The sequence below is a fragment of the Protopterus annectens genome, chromosome 4.part1, assembly GCF_019279795.1.
Source record: "Protopterus annectens isolate FY-2018-M chromosome 4.part1, PAN1.0, whole genome shotgun sequence".
NCBI lineage: Eukaryota > Metazoa > Chordata > Ceratodontiformes > Protopteridae > Protopterus > Protopterus annectens.
The window spans coordinates 718096624-718116171 of NC_056734.1; the positions used below are offsets into that span (position 1 = coordinate 718096624).

Genomic DNA, 19548 nt, shown 5'->3' on the forward strand with positions numbered 1-19548 from the left:
AAACTCAGAAATTACATATAAAAATATTTAAAAACCTGTAAATAGACCAAGAGTGGCGTTAAACTGTAGAAAATGTCAATCCATGATGGAATAAACATGCTTTTTAGTCTGTGCGTGCAGTTCTCCTTTAGGAGAATTTATCTTTCTTCCTCCCCTGTATTCCTCCCTTCCCTTCCCCACCCTCCTCATTCCACCTGTCTTGTAGTTCCTTGAATGCTTTCAAGGATGTAGTCTTTTCCCCTCATTAAGGTAACCAGCTTCATAGGTTCCAACCTTCTTTCTGAAGAAGTAGTTTTATAGTTAAAGGAAACAGATGAGTTTTACATTCTACTTCTTGTGCCCCATACACCACGTCCCTTCTGTTCATGTAACAACTTTTACATCTGTGTCTGTACTTATATGATGTCCCCCTAGCCTTCCTAGTATCTAATGAGAACAGCTCTGCTGCTGTGGTCTCTCATCACATTGCTTCCCACTTATTTCACACAATTTTCTGATGTGATGAGGTGATTAAGCAAATATCTCTGCAGATGAGAAACATTTGCAACCAGGAAGTAGAGTGAATATAGTTTTAAAAACTTGCAAATTTCAGGAAAGGTCAAATGTACAGCAATCATTCAAGTGGAGTACTTCTGGAAGACTAATGACCCATTCCTTTCTGAAATGAAGCCAGTACTCAAGGTATGTCCAAAACAAAAAAAACAAGATCCAACAGAGTACAAGAATTAATGTTTTGCTTTTAGAATGCACCTCCTAATAGTACACACCTGTGTTCTGTTCAGTGCCACCATAGCCATCTCAGTCTGCTCCATATGACCCTGTTTAGGTACAATACACAACATTAAGTCTTTGCTGCTGTGGCACCATCAATTCCACTTTCTATAGGTGATTCAAGTGTGGTACTTTCCATTTGTCTACAATTAACCTCAAAGCTCAGCTTTCTGCCCCCATGGACATTTTTTTATGTTTTCCACTGTTGCACTTATTTTATTCTTCTTCTTCTGACATAGTTTTATTTTTTTCTTTGAACAGAGTTTGCCTCTCTTCTCTGTTTTTTTTTTGACATACCTAATACAAGCTCACTAAAGATTACTGGACCCAGAACTGATCTCTTCACTAGTCACTTCTTTTATTTCTAAAATCTAGTTCATCAGTCTCAGTTGTAACATAAACCGTGCAGACTTCCTAGGAGCTATCTGCGTGGAACAGAATCAAAGGACTTTCTGAAATCGTTCAGATGACAGCTCCTTTTGATTAGAAATCTATGATGGTTATAGCTTTGGATGTTGATGCCCTCTAGGAAAGCAGTCATCCTTTCCTCTTAGAACACTCTCTATAACTTTTTGCCTGACACTGTTAATGTTACCAGCTAGCCTGTAGTCCTCCAAACATTTTCTCCTCCCCTAATATCCTCTAGTATAAGGGTAAGTCTTCTTTTTCTTCTGCCTTCTAGTGGTCAGGCACTTCTGTTTTGACCAAAAATATCCTGAAGATATTCTTTATGAAATCTGCCAACACACTAACCATGTAGGCAAATGCTGTAGTTAAAGATGTCATCCTATGTAGAGAAGCATTCAAAATGTGCTTGCTTCACTGCAAGCTCATAAATATGATTATGTCCACATAGATCTGACCTTAGTAGGACAGACTCTACCAGGCTCTTACCCTCACTTCATTATGGCACCTAATGCCCTGATACCCAGGATAACTACCTTCCCCACACCAATGTGGGGTGTCATATAGAAAGTAATCATACCATGGTATATCCCAGTTACATATAACTAGCAGTGTACGGAATTATCAGAAGGCAGGGCCCAATGTCAGTGTTGAATGAAAAGAAAAAAATATAGTGCAAAGGGGCCTGGGTATATTTATATAAGGTCATCCACTGGAGTGTACTGGGATGCACAGATTATGTGCTTCTACTTTAAAAATAAAAACAGTCTATATAACCATACAATCCTGTAAGTCTTAAGTCAGCAGCTGGGAATGTGCACATAGGAGGACATACTGATATATATGTATTTTAAGACAGACAAGGAGTACTCTCAGCCATTTCAAGCATATATAAATTGCCATGATATGATATAACCAACGCTAATGAACTAATTTACAGTTAAATGGATCACAAAACTTAAAATAAATACATACATACAAATTAAATAGAGAAAGGAAAAAACTAAAGTAGTTGAGAATTTTATTTTATTTCTGTCTTTTAATTCCAACAAAGAACATGTTTTGATTAAGAATATTTTAATGAAATGCATGGAACTAGCCTTCTTATCCTTTAGTTTTTTGCTTGCTCTTCCCTTCAGTGAGGATTCTGCTTGTTTTCTGAGGAATAACAATGTGTTTCAAACAGTTATTTGATATCTGCTGCCTATTTCCTGTCGTGATGCCTTTATGTTAAAGTACAGAAAACTATTAAATCATCATGTCATATTCATAACACCAAAGGGAATAAATGCTTTCATTTTATAGACATGGCCTGTTTCTGTATTACGATCTCATTCCCTTACCTGAATTGCTCTGACAGGCTATCAGAATGCTTTAATTGGCTTTGCATGGAGCACAGCTCCTCACTCCATTTCTGCACTTCCTCTTCTTTGTTTGCCAGCTGCATGCTTATAGTTTTTATTCTAAAATGCAGAAGCAGGCAGAATTACTTTCCTGTTTGACTACAGCAAAACTTCTATTATGAAAACTCTGCATTTTAAACTAGCAATCCATGTCTCATAAAACTGGCATGACCACAATAATTCATTCTAATACTTCAAAACAGTTGCAAAGTTTTAAAATACTGTCATTATACCAAACATGCAGTACTTATGAAACTTCTCTCAGCTTTACACTTCTGAGATATAACTTCAAAGTCAATGTATGCCCTTTGGTTAATAATGTTTCAAAAGAACATTTCAAAACCATTTATTGAAAAATGCAGATGGTAGCTACACTATACTTCCTGATCCTTTTTTTTTTTGGGGGGGGGGGGGCTTAGGTCTGGTGGCTATGCTGCAAGCTAACTATACCACTAATAGCTTTTTATCTATCAAACAAAAGGTAATTAAACTGAAAACACTTAAGTGCTGACTATTACACTATAGCCAAGGTGAATATGTATCTCACACACACAGACACACACACACACACACACACACACACACACACACACACACACACACACACACACACACACACACACACACACACACACCCCTTCTGGACAGCCCAATACTCTTCTCATTATGTTGATGTTTTCCATGTACCTCTTCCACATGGTCTCTACCACAAGACAATAGCAGAGCAGAATGTTTCCAACCTTTAGCTCCACTAAGGGAACAGATAGGGACTTCACAAAATTTATCACTACTCCCACTGACTTTCCAGTCTTCTGTGAATCTCAGCTGCAAGTAGATGCCTTAAATCCATGCATCCATTTCATTTCAAGTTAGTTGTACAAGGCCACGGGATGAAACAGCAGCTGACATAAAAACTGAATTTAATGGCATGAGATGAAATTATTACAGATAACTATCTAGAGTCCCTTTTTCTGTAGATATGAAGAAACATTGATGAAACTCAAACCTACAAGTTAGTGATAAAACATCTGTTTCTCACACATGAAGGCACAATAGATGTTTTAATTAGATCATTGACATTTGCTGACAAATGTATTTTTCTCCAACTTGTATCGGTACCACACTGGGGAATTATAATGTTAGCACTACACAAGCCAGAGCTTAGTGGTTTCAGTATTCCACTGTGATATCCCCAACAATGTAATATAAACATTTTGTAATTAGTTTACTTTAAGCTGGGCAAATGTTGTTAGATACCATCTTGTATAGTATTCCTACCAGAACTTTATAAATGATATATTACTGTTACAACCAGTTTCATAGAAAGCAATGAAATCTGCAAAGAATACTCAACAGTTTTCTTCAGAGAGGATTACTGTAACTGCAACAGTAAATCGTTATGTTTACTCAGGTCTTATTCTGGTGGGAAACTGCAAACAACGTAGTTTATGCCTGTGAAGAACCAATGCAAATCTTTCATTGTTAAAGTACTGCTGTAGATTACACAAAAAATGTATATATATATATCTGGCTGCTCTACTGATATAGAGGGACAAAACCGTGGCTATGTCCCAGTCGATCTGGGTTCGATTAGTCGCTCAGGTGACTGATAGAGTGGTGGGAATGGAAGGGCGTTACCATTTTGGGGGGATGGTGTTCATTGGTAAATTTCCGTAAAGGGATGTGTAGTCTAAAGAGGGAAATTACTCTTAGATTTAACAAATGAGGTAGGGGGTGTTAGGGCATATAATACAAAAAAGTTCCATCGGAAGGAAGCACAGACTCCTCAGCCCTCAGGATGTCTGGCTGCAGAAGCACCAGAAGAAGTTCAGGGGGTAGGAGAATTGCTGGAACAACGTGGACATGAGGCACTAGAAAACTGGCCAGTAATAATGAAATCACACACACACACACACACACACACACACACACACAAACACAAACACACACACACATGACACACACACACAATGAGCGATTCCCTCACAGCAGCAGCATCTGTTGAAAGGTTTCCGTACTCTGCTTTAGCTTTTCAACCACACACACACACGCACACACACACACACACACACACACACACACACACACACACACACACACACACACACACACACACACACACACACACACACACACACACACACACACACACACACACACACACACACACACACACACACACACAGAGTGATTGAGTGATACCTTGGCAGTAGCAGCATCAATTGTAAGGGTTCCTTACCTCTTGACCATACCTCTCAACTCTTACCACAAGAAATCTGGACAGAGCCACAAATAACTGGGGGAACAAAGGACAAATAACAGGGAGGGATTTTAAAGATTTCTATTATAAACTTAGAAAATTGGTAGAATAACAGGGTTGCCTTAGCATGCATTTTCAAAACTCACACACACACACACACACACACACACACACACACACACACAGTGAGAGTGGTGATCGACCGATCCCCTAGCAGCAGCAGCATCAGTTGAAAGCTTTCCGTACCTTTCGATCATACCTCTCAAACTCTTAACACAAGAAATATGAACAGAGCCACAAATAATGGGGGAACAAGAACCAAAAATAGGGACAGATTTTAAATATTGCTCTTATAAACTTAGAAAGTTGCTAGAATGACAGGGTTTCCCTTAGCATGCATTTTCTGAAGCAGAGGTGCATGTGAGAGAGGGAGTTGCAGCAGCAGCAGTAAAGAGCTTTGCATACCTCTAGCCTTGATAGCTGAAGAAATCTAGATAAAACCTAAAATAAAGGGGGGAACAAAGGCTCAAAAATAGAAAACCATTTTAATTATTGCTCCTATAAAATTACAAACTTGCTTAAGTAAAGGATTTCTGCTAGCATGAATTTTCTGAAGAAAATAAATGTCTGAAACTCAAATATATGTCATTATTTAGTAACTTCAATCTGCAATGACTGCCAACAAACCAAACGTTTTAAGAGTAAGGGACCAAAAAAGAAAGTAAATACCTGGTTATATTTTTAAATGTTATATTTTGGATGTAAAATGTTTCCTCCAGCAACATTTACATATAGTACAGCAAATTTGAAACATTAGACAGAGGAAATATTTTACATCAAAAATATATAAAAATACAGTAAAAATAATACAGTAATAAAAAATATAAGTAAACACAGCAATTTTACAGAGCTCGTTCTCTAAGTCCAATAATGCCCTCCAGGGTGTGTGTTAACGTGTAATTAATGCCCTTCCAGGGGTGTACAGGCCCGATGCCACAACCCTGGGCAGGTGTTAATTACACATTAACATACACACTATCAGGCATTATTGCTTGCTTAATGTTTATTCAATGTCGCACAAAACTCTGTGAAATGGGCTTTCCTTTGCACTTCCTTACAGAAGTTTAACTTCTACCGCACATGGCAACCATGCACGTCAATTTTTTTTCTCTCTCAAATGTTTCCCAAACAAAGAGAGAGATATACCACGATACCATATATCTCAGTTACAAAAGCAGTCCTTGAAATATATATCCAAGCAGATGATCAAATGTTCAAAATTCTTTATTGTAAAAACGTAGATAAAATCCAAATGAAAGGTAGGTAAGCGCTTTCACCTGTGGGCTTCGTCAGACCTGCAAAACCATACGTGCTGACAGGGGAATTTCTGCAAGCAGTTGATACCTCACCAATAAACTAGAGGAAGCTTTATATTGCAAGAAAAAGTCTCCATGGGCTTTCTTTTCCATTGCAACATTCTAAAGCTATTTTTTCCAGGAAGCTGAGACACAGCTGTGTGAAAGCGCTTACCTACCTTTCATTTATACTGAGATATATGGTATTGTGGTATATTTTTTTCTCCACGGTTGGCTCCCTTCGTGTTTGATTCTCATTGATTTTATTATTGGCTTTATCGAAGGAGCATTTGCCTCACTACAGCACTTATTGGACTTTAAAAGAGAGAGATATGTTAATACCAGTTTATTTCCAAAAAGAAAAAAAAAACCTGCTACCAGCTATGATGCCTTCAAAATATTTGCTTAAGCAGGCACCTTTATTTAGTACATATGTTAGCTGAGATGTTGGACATTGCAAATATAGTTTTGGAAGTTTAGCAACTTTCACATAGAGGTTTCTTGGGGGAGGAGTCAATGATTATAATGCCAACACTGGATCAAGTGTCAAATTTCAAATGAGCTAGATCCTCTGTTCTAATACATTCTCCCAGTGACTGCATGAAAAAGATAGAGGAGATAGGGAGATAGCTTCAACTTCAGCAGAAAAAAAGCCTTGAAATGAAAAAAGATCCTCTTCACAGAGTGGCATATGTCTGCCTTCCAACTGTAAAAATCAGGTCTTAGGCTGGTACTAAGGACTACAAGGAGAGATTGAAGAGTCTTTCTTGTACTTCAACAGAAGACAAGCATGCTTCATTCCCAGTATGTTTACTCATTATTTCTGCTTAAACCATGAGGAATCTTCTTCACCATATAGAATATTAATGGCCCAAACAGAGAAATGAAAGGGACCCAAATGGAAAGATGAAAGACCATTTGGTCCAGATGGAGGTGAAATCATCAAGAAAACAATAGTAGTATTGCTGGAACTGAACTCATCTTTGGAGAGCATATTTATGCAATGGAACTTGTTTTTACAAAATCTGTTCAAGACGACACTGATATAGACTATATTTTATATTTCATGGAGAAAGGTAGGTTAAAAATAAGTAAACCGAACAAGGTTAAAAATAAAAAAGTTGGCTGAGTGTATGGGTCCGCAGGGCAGGCCTGTAGTTAACTTTTCCCCTAGGCAAGCGGTCTCCACAGTGTCCCCCAGCATCACCCAGTACCCTCATCCTGGTCTACCTATAAGATCCAGATTACTAGAAAAGCCCCCCTGCTAGAGAGGCACCCTAGATGGCGCCTAGTTTGCCTATGCCTAAGGCCGGCTATGGGTCACAGGATATAAAAATGCCTAATCCTGGTGTATGCACTGGTGCCAGTGCTACAAAAAGGCAGTGTAGAATTCTCAGGACATGGAAACACTGCAACCACAGGGTTAGCGCAGGCTCAGTGAGAGGTTAGGTGTCCTGTGGCAGAAAGAAGTAGTAGTCCACAAAACCCACAAAAACTGACAGGACAAAACATACCCCATAGAGATGATAAAGTGGACTACCAAGAATAAGGAAGAAATTATGTTTTGCTACTGTTATGCAAGAATCACAGAATTTCCACATAGAGGATATTCAGAAAGATAAAATTACAATGACTATCTTTTAAAGTGTTTTTTTTTATGATCTGTTCCCATTTCTATATTTTATAAAGGTGTTACTTTCTTAAATAAAATTACAGGAACCAAAATGGATAAGAAGTACTGTCAAAAACTACAAACAAAAATTAATGTTCTTTAATAGAACAAGAACATATAGACAAAGAAATATTGAGCGTCTTGGGACAGAAGAAAGAGTAAAAAACAAAACTCAGAGCATTCTGAAAAGAAACGTACATGGGAAAAAATAAATCTGATATGGTGTCATCTATATATATATATATATATATATATATATATATATATATATATGTATACACACACACACATATATATATATATATATATATATATATATATATATATATATATATGTGTGTGAATTGAATATGAATATATATATATATATATATATATATATATATATATACACACACACACACACACACACACACACACACACACACACACACACACACACACAATGGGGAAAGCCAAACTATTCAACACAAAAAATGCAGCTGCAAAGATATTTGAAGACAAATACAGGCAAAGTCACCCAGATATGGGAAAGTTCACAATACAAAAAAATTGAGAATGCAAAGAATGAATATAGAAAAGAGAATTAGACAGAAGTTAAGCAAATAGAAATTGAAGTTATGGATTATATGCAAAGTGAAGAATTAAATGAGGAGCTCCAACACAGGCAAAGTTGCAGCATGACAGAGCAATGGGTCACTAGATTAAGCAGCAGCAGGTGGAGTGGGAGGCATCTGAAAATATTTTTCCACATAGTGATGCCCTGAAACCTTTGGTAGCAGACCCGTACGGAAGTCCAGTTGAAGTTGCATAGTAATGGAATGGAGTAGGAAATACTGGCAACTCTGACACAGGTCATGTTGTTGAGTGATGTGCCAATGAGTTCCCATATGACAGAGCAGCAGATGAAGCAAGGTGTATCTGAACAGGCTATGTCACAGGAAGATATTATAGAACTTTCTGTAGTAGAATACTTGCAGGAAACAGAGAGTAAAGAAGATGATCTCAGTCCAGAAGAAGATGATCTAAGGAAAGGCCTTCCTGATTCAATAGAGCTGGATAGATATATAAAGATAAATGAAAGAAATAGATTACAGAAAGTAAATAAGGCACAAAATATTAGAAGCTTGGCAAAACAGATGAACACAGAAATTAGAAGTACTAAGAGATACTCACTTGACAAAATAAATAGGATAAATTACTTTGAACCTAAGCTAATACTGGATAAAGTGTTACCACAAAAACACAGAGTAACAAATGAAAGGAAGGGAACAAGTAGAATGCCACCGTGGAAATACTGAACAGAATAAACTACACAGTAATTAAGGCAGAAGTAACACATTTATAATTTATTTTATTTAATTGTTTTACATTTGTTAACCAGGCTGGCCTAACTGGATATATTTCCATTTTCAGTAGAGGCCCGGGGAGAAAAGCTCCACAGTAACATGAGAAAAAAAAATTAAAAAATTATGAATAAAAAAATAAATAAGAGAACAGTAGTTACCAAGTCATATTATTTAAGCAAACACAATATTCAAAAGACATTTTTACATAAATATAAAGAAGACTTTAGTTTAGTTAAAAGTAATTAGAGAGCCTTAGGTAAAGAGAAATCTGCTAATTATGAAACACAATACCTGAAAGGAATAAGACACTCTTACATTAAGATATGTGAGGTTGTTTACAATATGTTCCCAGTTTAATTCATTTCCTATTTGCGACAATAATATAAGACAGTTACCACTACCCAGGGGAAAGTAGTGTTAAAAGGTGAGGGGAGGCAGTAAAGAGAAAATGGCAAAAGAGAAAGTCGACAACTAGTCAGGGTAATTACAATTATTTATAAAACACAGAAATGGGAACAAATCATAAAAAATACTTTAAAAGATAGTCATTGTAAAAACAATGTGCAGTATCAAAACAGACCAGGATTTATCATATACTATTGTCAATAATAAACTCAAAGTATCACCACAGGCAGAAAAATAGGTAGATAAATATAAATAAAAAGTACAAAATAAGCAATTTATTGATGACCCAAAAAGATTTTTATAGAGAATTCGGAAACAAAGTAAAATAAATAGAAGCACCACCAAAACAGAAGAAATAGACACATCTGGGACAAGTATTTATGAAGACCCTGTTTAACATAACAAAGATGTTGACTGGATAGAATAATTATAAGAAACAATAAGTAGCTCTAATGCAGAGGATATAAAATGCGATAAAGTAATGGCCAGAGAAATTGAGGCAAAATTAAAACAAAACTCCTTACTGGAAAACCCCATGCCTAAACACAGTACCTAACTTCTGGCTAAATGAATTAACATCATTACACAAAGGTTTTGCCCTGTGAAAAAATTACTTATATGCACAACCCGAACAGATACCAATCTCGTTACCAACAGGAAAAATTATACTCCTCCTTAAGAGTGAACTTGCAAGCCATCCTAAGAACTATAGATCAGTGACTTTCCTTTCAATAATATGCAAGTTATATACAGGAAATGATGCAGAGTTTATAGACATTTAGAAAAAACACAGTTATTGCAATAGAACAAAAAGGTAACAAAAAAGTCACATGGAAAAAGGAGCATTTGTTGCTAAAGAAAACCACAATAAAGAGTTGTAAAAAGGGGAAGAATCTAAGCATGGCATGTATAGATTATAAAAAAGCATTTTACAGCATCTCACATTTATAGATAAAGGAATGTTTACAGATGTATAAGATATACCTTACGTGGATCAGTTACATTACACTGACCATGAAACAGTAGCGAACAGCTTCGCAGTTGAGCCATGATAAATGACATATTATTATACCAAGGATAAAAATATTCAAATAGATATATTCCAGGGCCATTCTCTATCACCATTTCACCATTGCTGTTTTGTCTTGTCCATGATCTATCAACCTGTTTGCTTAATAAATTAGGATATGGTTACAATTTGGCTCTCAAAACTCAATCTTGTTTAAAGATGTCTCATCTACTTTTTGTGAATGACTTAAAACTGTATATTTCTTCAGATAAGGAATTGAAAGCATGACTGCAACCAATTAAAGCTTTCTCAGATTATATAAGAATGAAATCTGGTCTTAATAAATGTGCAAAAGTAACATTTAAAAAAGCAAAGCTGCAGCACCAAGAAAATATTAATTTGGGACAGGAATGTGATATAAAAAGGAACTTGAGCAGGAAGTAGTGTATACTTATTTGGGAATAGACGAAGGATTGGCAATAAAACAAAACAAATGAGAATAAAGCTCAGTAAGGAATAGATCAGAAGACAAACTATTATTAAAAAATATCTTCACATCTAGGAATAAAGTCCAAGGTAGAAATCAATATGGTCTTCCTGTTCTAACTTACAGTTTTGCAGTGACTGACTGCCCCCTAAAAAGTGTTGGATTAATTGGACACAAGAAAAATGCTTCATGTTTATCAAATGATATATAAAACACCAGCATATACCAAGGTTATATATTCCATGCTGTAAAGGAGTTATGAGCCTCAACAAATTCAATTACATGTGTAGATCTGCTTTCATGGGATTGCATACATATCTGCTGACCTCATCAGATTCAAACATAGTGAAAGTTTAAAAACATGAGTAGAATCTAAGATGACATCTTCACTTTGTTTAGTGGGAGCATTTTGGTATCAAGCAGTAATGGAACTCAGACCAGAAGTAGACAAAAGTTAGACAGAAAGAAAAAGAAAGAATATAAAGAAAAGGATCTGTTGAGAAGGGAAAAAACTGGAAAAGCCACAAATACAGTGGTAGATGCAGAGACTTCTTGGAACAACCTCATGCTGACCAAGACCTGATGCAGGAATGGTTAAGGAGAGATTAACTGAAACTAAAAGATGAAATGCTAATAATGGCATCCCAGTATAGTAGACTATGCGCATGTTAGTTTACAAAGTCCATTGAAAAGGAGGGAGGAATAGATAGATGCTGATTTTGAAAAACAGAGCTGGAAAGTGTTGCTGGCTGTGATGCACTATTGGCAGAGGGCGTGTATACTGTTACTGCATACTGTCTGTTTTATAGTGGTATTACCTGTTTTTCCTGTTTTTTATAAGCTTTAATTGTTGGCTGCACTTCTTAGTTCAAGTTTGCTTAAAAGTTAAACTACAGGCTAATACACTCAAGTGTACTAGCTTTTGATAGCATTTAATCGAAACGCAAAGCATTTATTGTGTTTTCTGTTCTGTCTGTGAAAAAAATTTGAAAAAAAACAAAAAAAATTCTTGTTTTCCTAACTTTCCTGGCTAGTTTGTTCCAGTGATCAGATTTTGCTGATCCCTGGACATTGTCTTGGTTCCTGTACTTCTCCATTTTCCTTGTTTGGTCAAAGGGAAGTTTCTTAACTCACCAGTGGGAGTGGGGAGTACTGAGCTGCCTGTTTGTCCTCAGAGGAGTTGTTTAAGACAGTAACTTGTAGTTCATTGGCCATTTTGAGTAATTTCCTGCCTTTTCCAGCCCCCTGCTATAAAGCACGCTTTAGCTCGGAGTTGCCACTAGAGCAGCATCGGGCAGCGCCGGTTTAACAAGGTTAAACTTTTTCTGTCTCCGTAAAGTCTGTTCTTCATTTTTTCCCTTAGAACTGCTCTATTAGTAACCTAAACAGTATATTCCTTAACTAAAAAGCGCAGCACTTGTTCCTAAAAGTTTTTTTTTCAAAAAAAAAAGCTCAGCACTTGTCTTAAAAGCATCTTCCTTGCAGGTTAAGCACTTCTATATTATACAAAGTCCCTCACTTGCGAAACCCCCCCAGGAGTACCCACTTCCTTACTAAGTCCTCTCTTATTCAGTCTCATACCTAACTTCTTAATTTTTCTAGCATGTCGAAGGGCCAGATGCTGGCGTCCTCTCCTGCCCAGTTGGTGAATCTGGGAATATTGAGGCAATGTTACAATTGCCTCATGTACACAGACAACCTTCTCCTCCTCCCACATAACACAAATACTTGTGAGAGATGCAGCTATTTAGCCAAACTGGAGGCTGAGCTCTCTCAACTCAGGACTGGCAAGACCAGACAGGAGGAGAAGGCAACTACACACACCACAAAACCAGCCTCACATAATGCTACCACGCCACTGACTCAAACACATAAACACACAAACACATACTCAGAGGCTCTGAGTAAAAATTTACCTAAACAGCAGAGGCCTCCAAAGCAGACACCCAAGCAACTGCTACCTCAAGACACCCCACAAGCAGCACATAAACCACAAAATCAGTGTGCAAATCAGTCACAGCCCTTAAGGCCAAATACAACACCAAACATACTTGTCATAGGTGACTCCATAGTCAGACACACTGACGTCCCACTCACCAGGCTGAACAAGGAGAGGGTCACAGTAAGCTGCCTATCGGGCGCTAGAATCCGCCACATAACACAAGCACTCTGGTCACTCCACGGCAAGTACAAATATGACACAGTCATTGTCCATGCTGGTGTGAACGATCTGAGACATACCTCCCTGGACTACATGAAAAGAGACATAGAGGAGCTCTCTGATTATGTAGCCCAGGCAGGTATGACCCTGACCCTGAGCAGTATCCTTCCTTCACCAAGAATGATGCCACAATATAGAGACAAGATGATCAGCTTTAACAATTGGCTTAATTTCTGGTGTCATTCAAAGGGGATCCAGTGTCTGTCTGCCTGGTATGACATGCTTGACAAGCCACGCTGCTTCGCAAGGGACGGCTTGCACCTGTCACCCCTGGAATTCCAGATATTGGCTAAGGCTCTTGCCACCCCCATAGTGCCTTTTTTAGGCAAGGCTCAAATTCTAAACCTACCACCCTAGAAAACAAAAAAAGGGAAGAAACTGAGGGTAATGCTGCTCAATTCCAGAAGTCTAACTCTCAAAATGCACGCACTCGAGGCCCTTCTCAGTATGGAGAACATCGATGTCTGTGCTGTAACTGAAACCTGGTTCAAGGCTCCTGAGAGAACCCCGGCACTATCAGGTTTTACCTCATATCATGCGTTCTGGCCCCAAAACCCGGACCACACCACAAAAGGAGGGGGTGTATCCATATTCATAAAGGATACCCACACCTCCAGATTGGTGGCAACGCACGAAGCTTCGGAAACCATCCAGGTGCAACTAACCATAGGCAAAAACTGCTCTACAATTTGTAGCATGCTACAGGCCACCCTCTCAAACTCAGGAACCCCACACAGCCTTCCTGAAGACACTGGAGGGTATAAATGTATCTCCAAACACCATCATATTGGGTGACTTCAACTACCCGAATATAGACTGGGAACATTACTCAAGCCCTAACTTTCTAGCCCAACGGTTCCTGGAGTTCATAAATTCAAATGCCATGGAACAACTAGTCACTGTTCCCATGAGAGGAGAAAATATACTAGATCTCATTATCACAAACATGGGTACAAAATGCTCCACACTGGAAGTATATCCCTCATTGGTGAGATCTGATCATAAACTAATCTCACTGGAAATCCACATCCCGCCCCCACCCCAAACAAAAAAGACCACAGTGAAGAACTTCTCTAAAGCAAACTTCACACTACTCAAGACTGGTGTGGTATCCTTCAAGGCCCCTGAGCAGTGGAAACCACAACCCAAGCGGCGGAAGCCCTTACAAATGCCTTCTATGAACACCTCCAGGACTGCATGGATCAGGCAATCCCAAATAAAACCAAGACTCTTTTCACCAAAGGCAAACGTCCAGTCTGGTGGACCCCAGCCATTAACAAACTTTACAATAAGAGGAGAAAACTATTACATGATAGAACAAAATCCATAAAAGGAAAGTCACCCCTGATCATTATTAGTAAAAAAATACGAGCACTCATAAAATCAACTAAGGCCAATTTTGAGAGAAAAATTGCCATGGATTCAAAAGACAATCATAAGGCATTTTTCAGCTATGTTAGGAACCTGGGTGGAAACTCCCAGATATGCTCAGAATTAGTCCAAAATGATACAAAAATCACTGAACCCACAGACATTGCCAACATACTGGCAGACAGGTTCAGTGCAAACTTCACCCCCTTCTCCCCCCCCTAAAGGAGAGATAACTATCCCAGCGGTGTAGCCTCCCAGACATCTCAAATGCGCAGGTGAAAGCTGCTCTCTCTAAAGCTAAAAACACAGCATCAATGGGACTGGATGGTGTCCCTGGCTGTGTGCTACACGAGCTCAATGAGGAACTAAACCCGCACATAAGGCAGCTGTTTAATCTCAGCCTTACCACAGGATACGTGCTCAAGGAGTGGCGTACGGCAACTGTGGTCCCACTCCACAAAGGCGGTGCCTCTACGGACCCTGGTAATTACTGCCCATAAGCTTAACAGGTCTAGTCTGCAAAGCTATGGAGAGGATCATAATGGATCTCAAAAACAAAGATATAGGGGACTTGCAGACATTGGACCCGACCCAGTTTGGCTTTGTCAAGGGCAGATCATGCCTTTTGAACTTGGTCGACTTCTTCGAAACAGTCACCAAGGCCATTGATGAGGGAAAGGCAGTCCATACAGCCTACCATGACCTTGCAAAGGCTTTCGACACAATACCCCACTCGGGTATTGTAGAAAAACTTACCAGCTTAAATGTAAACCCATATGTCACAAGATGGGTTGCAAACTGGCTTAAGGACAGAACCCACAGGGTTAGAGTTGCTGGCGCTATGTCAGACTCCAAGCCGGTCACAAGTGGTGTCCCACAGGGCTCGGTCCTTGGCCCGTATTGTTCGGCATCTACTTCTCAGAAGTACAGGCCAACATGGGAGGACTTTGGCTGACAAAGTTTGCAGATGACTGCAAATTGGGCGCCATAGTGGAAAGTGCATCGGACACGGATATCCTTCAGAGGGGACTCACGGAAACTGATAGCTGGTGCCAGAGCCATAGCCTGAAGTTAAACGCCAAAAAATGTATAGTCATACCCTTCGGGAAAAACAAGGTAACCCCAAGCTACCATATAGGTGGCAATCCACTAAGCACAGAAGAGGTTATCAGGGACCTGGGGACCCAGGTTGACAGTGGCCTTTCTTTTGACACTCACATTGCTAAAGTGGTTAGAAAGACCTTCTACATTGCCCACCTGATCATGAAGGGATTCACATCCAGATCTAGTGAGGTCATTGTTCCCCTGTACTCTTCACTTATCAGACCAATGATCGAGTACAATGCCCCATTCGGGATGTATCTCACCCGACATCTGCAGCAATTGGAGAGACCCCAAAAGTTCCTCACTAAAAGGATAAAGGGACTCCAAAATCTGTCATATGCTGCCAGATTGAAGAAACTCCAGCTCTATTCAGTCACATACCATCTGCTCAGAGGTGAAATGTACCTGACATACAAGGCCATGTCCAACCCGGAATTAATGGACATGCTCCACCTCAAAAAATCCAAATCCACCAGAACCACTAGAGCAAGCGACTTAAACCTTAGCACGGATATAAATAGGACATGCTGGAGGGATAGATTTATCACTCAGAGACTCCCTATGCTGTGGAATAAAATCCCGGTCCATGTGAGGCAGAGCACCTCGCTGGCTCTGTTCAAGAAAAATCTTGACCTGTGGATGGGAGATCGTAGGTTTACCCCGGGAATCATCTCTGTGTCACTGCTGGACAGAGGCACAACAAACTAATGGGCACAGTATTTTTTCATATAAGGGGTGGCGTAAGCCACAAAACTTTGGGCTAGGCTTATAAATGCCTTAGGGCAGATAGCCTAGTATAAACCTATGAACCTATGAACTAAAAGACACAAATATGTACCAAGACTGCTGCACTAGGGACCATGCAGTCACAACTAAACAGATATAGCTTTGAAGTTTTGAAACATGAACCACAAAACATTATATAGGGAACAAAGGAGTTTATATCATATGGGATCACCCATTACCAGCAGTTTAAAAAACACATATGAGAAATCCAGATGTAGTTGTTCATGAAAACAGACAAAAGTAGCATTGATTATTGAAATTGTTTCACCCAGCGATTATAGTCTCTTACATATAGAGAGACACAAGTTTATAAAATACCAGGATTTGCAAGCAGAGATGAGAGCAATGTGGAAAAAAGATGCTCCAAAAAAGTTCCAATAATAGTAGCAGCATCAGGTCTAATAAAAAATAATTTACAATCATTCTGTATGAAATACATAAGGAGGCAAATCTGGGCACATTGTAGGTGCTGAAAAGAACACTCTTGGCTAAAATCAAAGACTGAAATAATAATAATTTCATGAACTCTAATCATACTCTGGCTTAGGAATGGGGTCCATTCTTCTCACCATATTACAAACAAAAGACATATAGAGAAATTAGTTTTAATGAAATAATTAATACTGTAGAAAACAATTACTGCTGCCATTTACAGATATTTCCTTGGTTAAAAGAAGGTACTTAGTTATGCTGGAGGTTCCAGAGCCTGTAGGGAGGGGTCTGTACAATTTAAAACTTTACAAGATTTATTAAAAACAGAGCTATCTTCATTCTGACACTCAGCATTTTACACACAGATTAGTATATGTATTTATGCAAATGCAGTTAGGATAGTTCTCACTTGTTTTTCAGTTTAAAATCACACCCAGCAAGTCTAGTAATTCCTGTTCATTCTGACCTTTCTGATGAAGTATTTTTCCCTCTAAGGAGTATGATAAGAGGATATATGCTTAAAGTACTTTACAAATCAGGACCAGTAACCATTTAGCTCACATGCTTTTTAACAAAATACAATTTTGTCACAAATTCAAACTACTCTGAACAACATGCTAAAGCCAAAGACAAAGTTTGGGTTTCAGCTCCTGTTGCAACTACTGAAATGCTGCATATCCAGGTCACAAAATGTTTATACAGCTAAACAAAAGTCATATTCATAGCAGGTATAAGAGGTATAGTTATTAGGAAGCATACATAGCTAAGGTCAGAAAATTTGCTAGAAGATATGAGGGCACACATTTTGGTTGCTTCAGTTAATAGATAATTTTTTTGCTCAGCAATTCATCCACAAACCCTTGAAATATTTACACAAAAAAGGAAAGATAACTAAACCTCATCAGGAAATTTATCTTTCAACATTGTTTTCTTTCACAGAAACTACCCATAATGAAAAATACTTTTATAATCAGTTAGTCCTTAATAAAGTGCTGTGCCTCTTCTCAAAAGTTGAGTACACCCAATGATTCCAGGACTTAATAAGTTATAATTCCGACCATCTGCCTGAGGACCAAAACATTTTTACCAACATAGCCCCCAAGTGTGCCACTCCTACAGTATCTTTATACCTGGTTAAATCTGACCACAAGCTAATAACCTTCTCCTTTAAATTCTGAGACACCCCTCTCGTGAACATTTCTAAATTTAAGGACTTCAAAACAAACAAATCTACTCAAACTCTGTGATGTATTCTTGAAATTTACTTAACTGCTACTTGTGCAATGAACTTGTACTCCTGCCTATAAAAGTACATAGATCTGCAATCCCATCTAAAACCAAATCAAATGGGAAATTAAAAATCAACAACCATACTAGTTCACTAGTATAAATAAGCTCTATAAGAAAATGAAAACATTTTTAAAGTTCTGCAACAAATCTAAAGCTACCTACATTAAAAAACTCTAACAAAAAGACCAGCAAAGCAATAAAAGCTACCATCAGGAAGACCAAAGCCAAGCATGAACCGAAACTAACATCTGAGATCAAAGATAATTATAAATCCTTCTTTACTTAAATCAGGGAATTAAGAAATAATGATCAACAGTGTTCTGAACTAATTCAAAACGGCATCACCCATTTTGACCCAAAAGACATAGCTAACATACTTGTGGATAAATATAGAGACAACATTACCCTGGAAACAGTGATTTAAATTCCACAAATCTCTGACTCCCTTACAACTCCAAAGATCATCAATGAACATGTCATAACTGTGATCTAAAAAACTTAAAATACCACTTCCATATGTACAGACAATTTACCTAATAAAAAGTGACAAACAAAACCCTCATGGAGCTCCTCCTGAACCTGTTAAACCTAACCTTAGCAATAGGATATGTCCCTGAAGTATGCAAAAAAAGAAGTTATGTACTCACCATAACGTTCCATCTGAATTGTTGCCTCTCATTTGTTCTTCAACCTGTAGGTTTGGATCCGAGGACTGGATCCAACTCGGCTGCATACTAAAGATCTAGGATCTGAAATTGGAGCTCCTCCCCTACCCATAATGCTCCTCTCCACCACATCCCATCAGATTGAGTTTCCGGCACAAATAAACATCATCTTATCACACAACAGCATATATACTACATAAAGAATCAGAGAAAGTCAGAAATTAATACTTCAGGGGCTCAAACAGCAAGAAAGTATTTATGTGTGTGTGTGTGTGTGTGTGTGTGTGTGTGTGTGTGTGCATGTGTGTGTGTGCGTGTGTGTGTGTGTGCACGTGCGTGTGTGTGTGTGTGTGTGTGTGTGTGTATATATATATATATATATATATATATATATATGTATATATATATATATGTATATATATATATATATATATATATATATATATATATATATACTAGGTCCTACAAAAGGAAGGGAGATGGAGGAAGGGAAGGTTGAAGAACAAATGAGAGGCAACAACTCAGATGGAACATTATGGTGAGTATGTAACCTCTTTATCTGA

General features: G+C 38.2%; 1 protein-coding gene across 1 annotated transcript in view; it reads right to left on the reverse strand.

Annotated features, from left to right (window-relative positions):
• LOC122801276 (myosin-2 heavy chain-like) overlaps nucleotides 1-19548 on the reverse strand; it is a 917734-nt gene that overhangs the window by 775264 nt on the left and 122922 nt on the right. The window contains exon 2 of the mRNA XM_044070825.1: nucleotides 2520-2639. Within this exon, the coding sequence (XP_043926760.1) occupies nucleotides 2520-2639 (120 nt within the window). The remainder of the gene's footprint in view (nucleotides 1-2519; nucleotides 2640-19548) is intronic.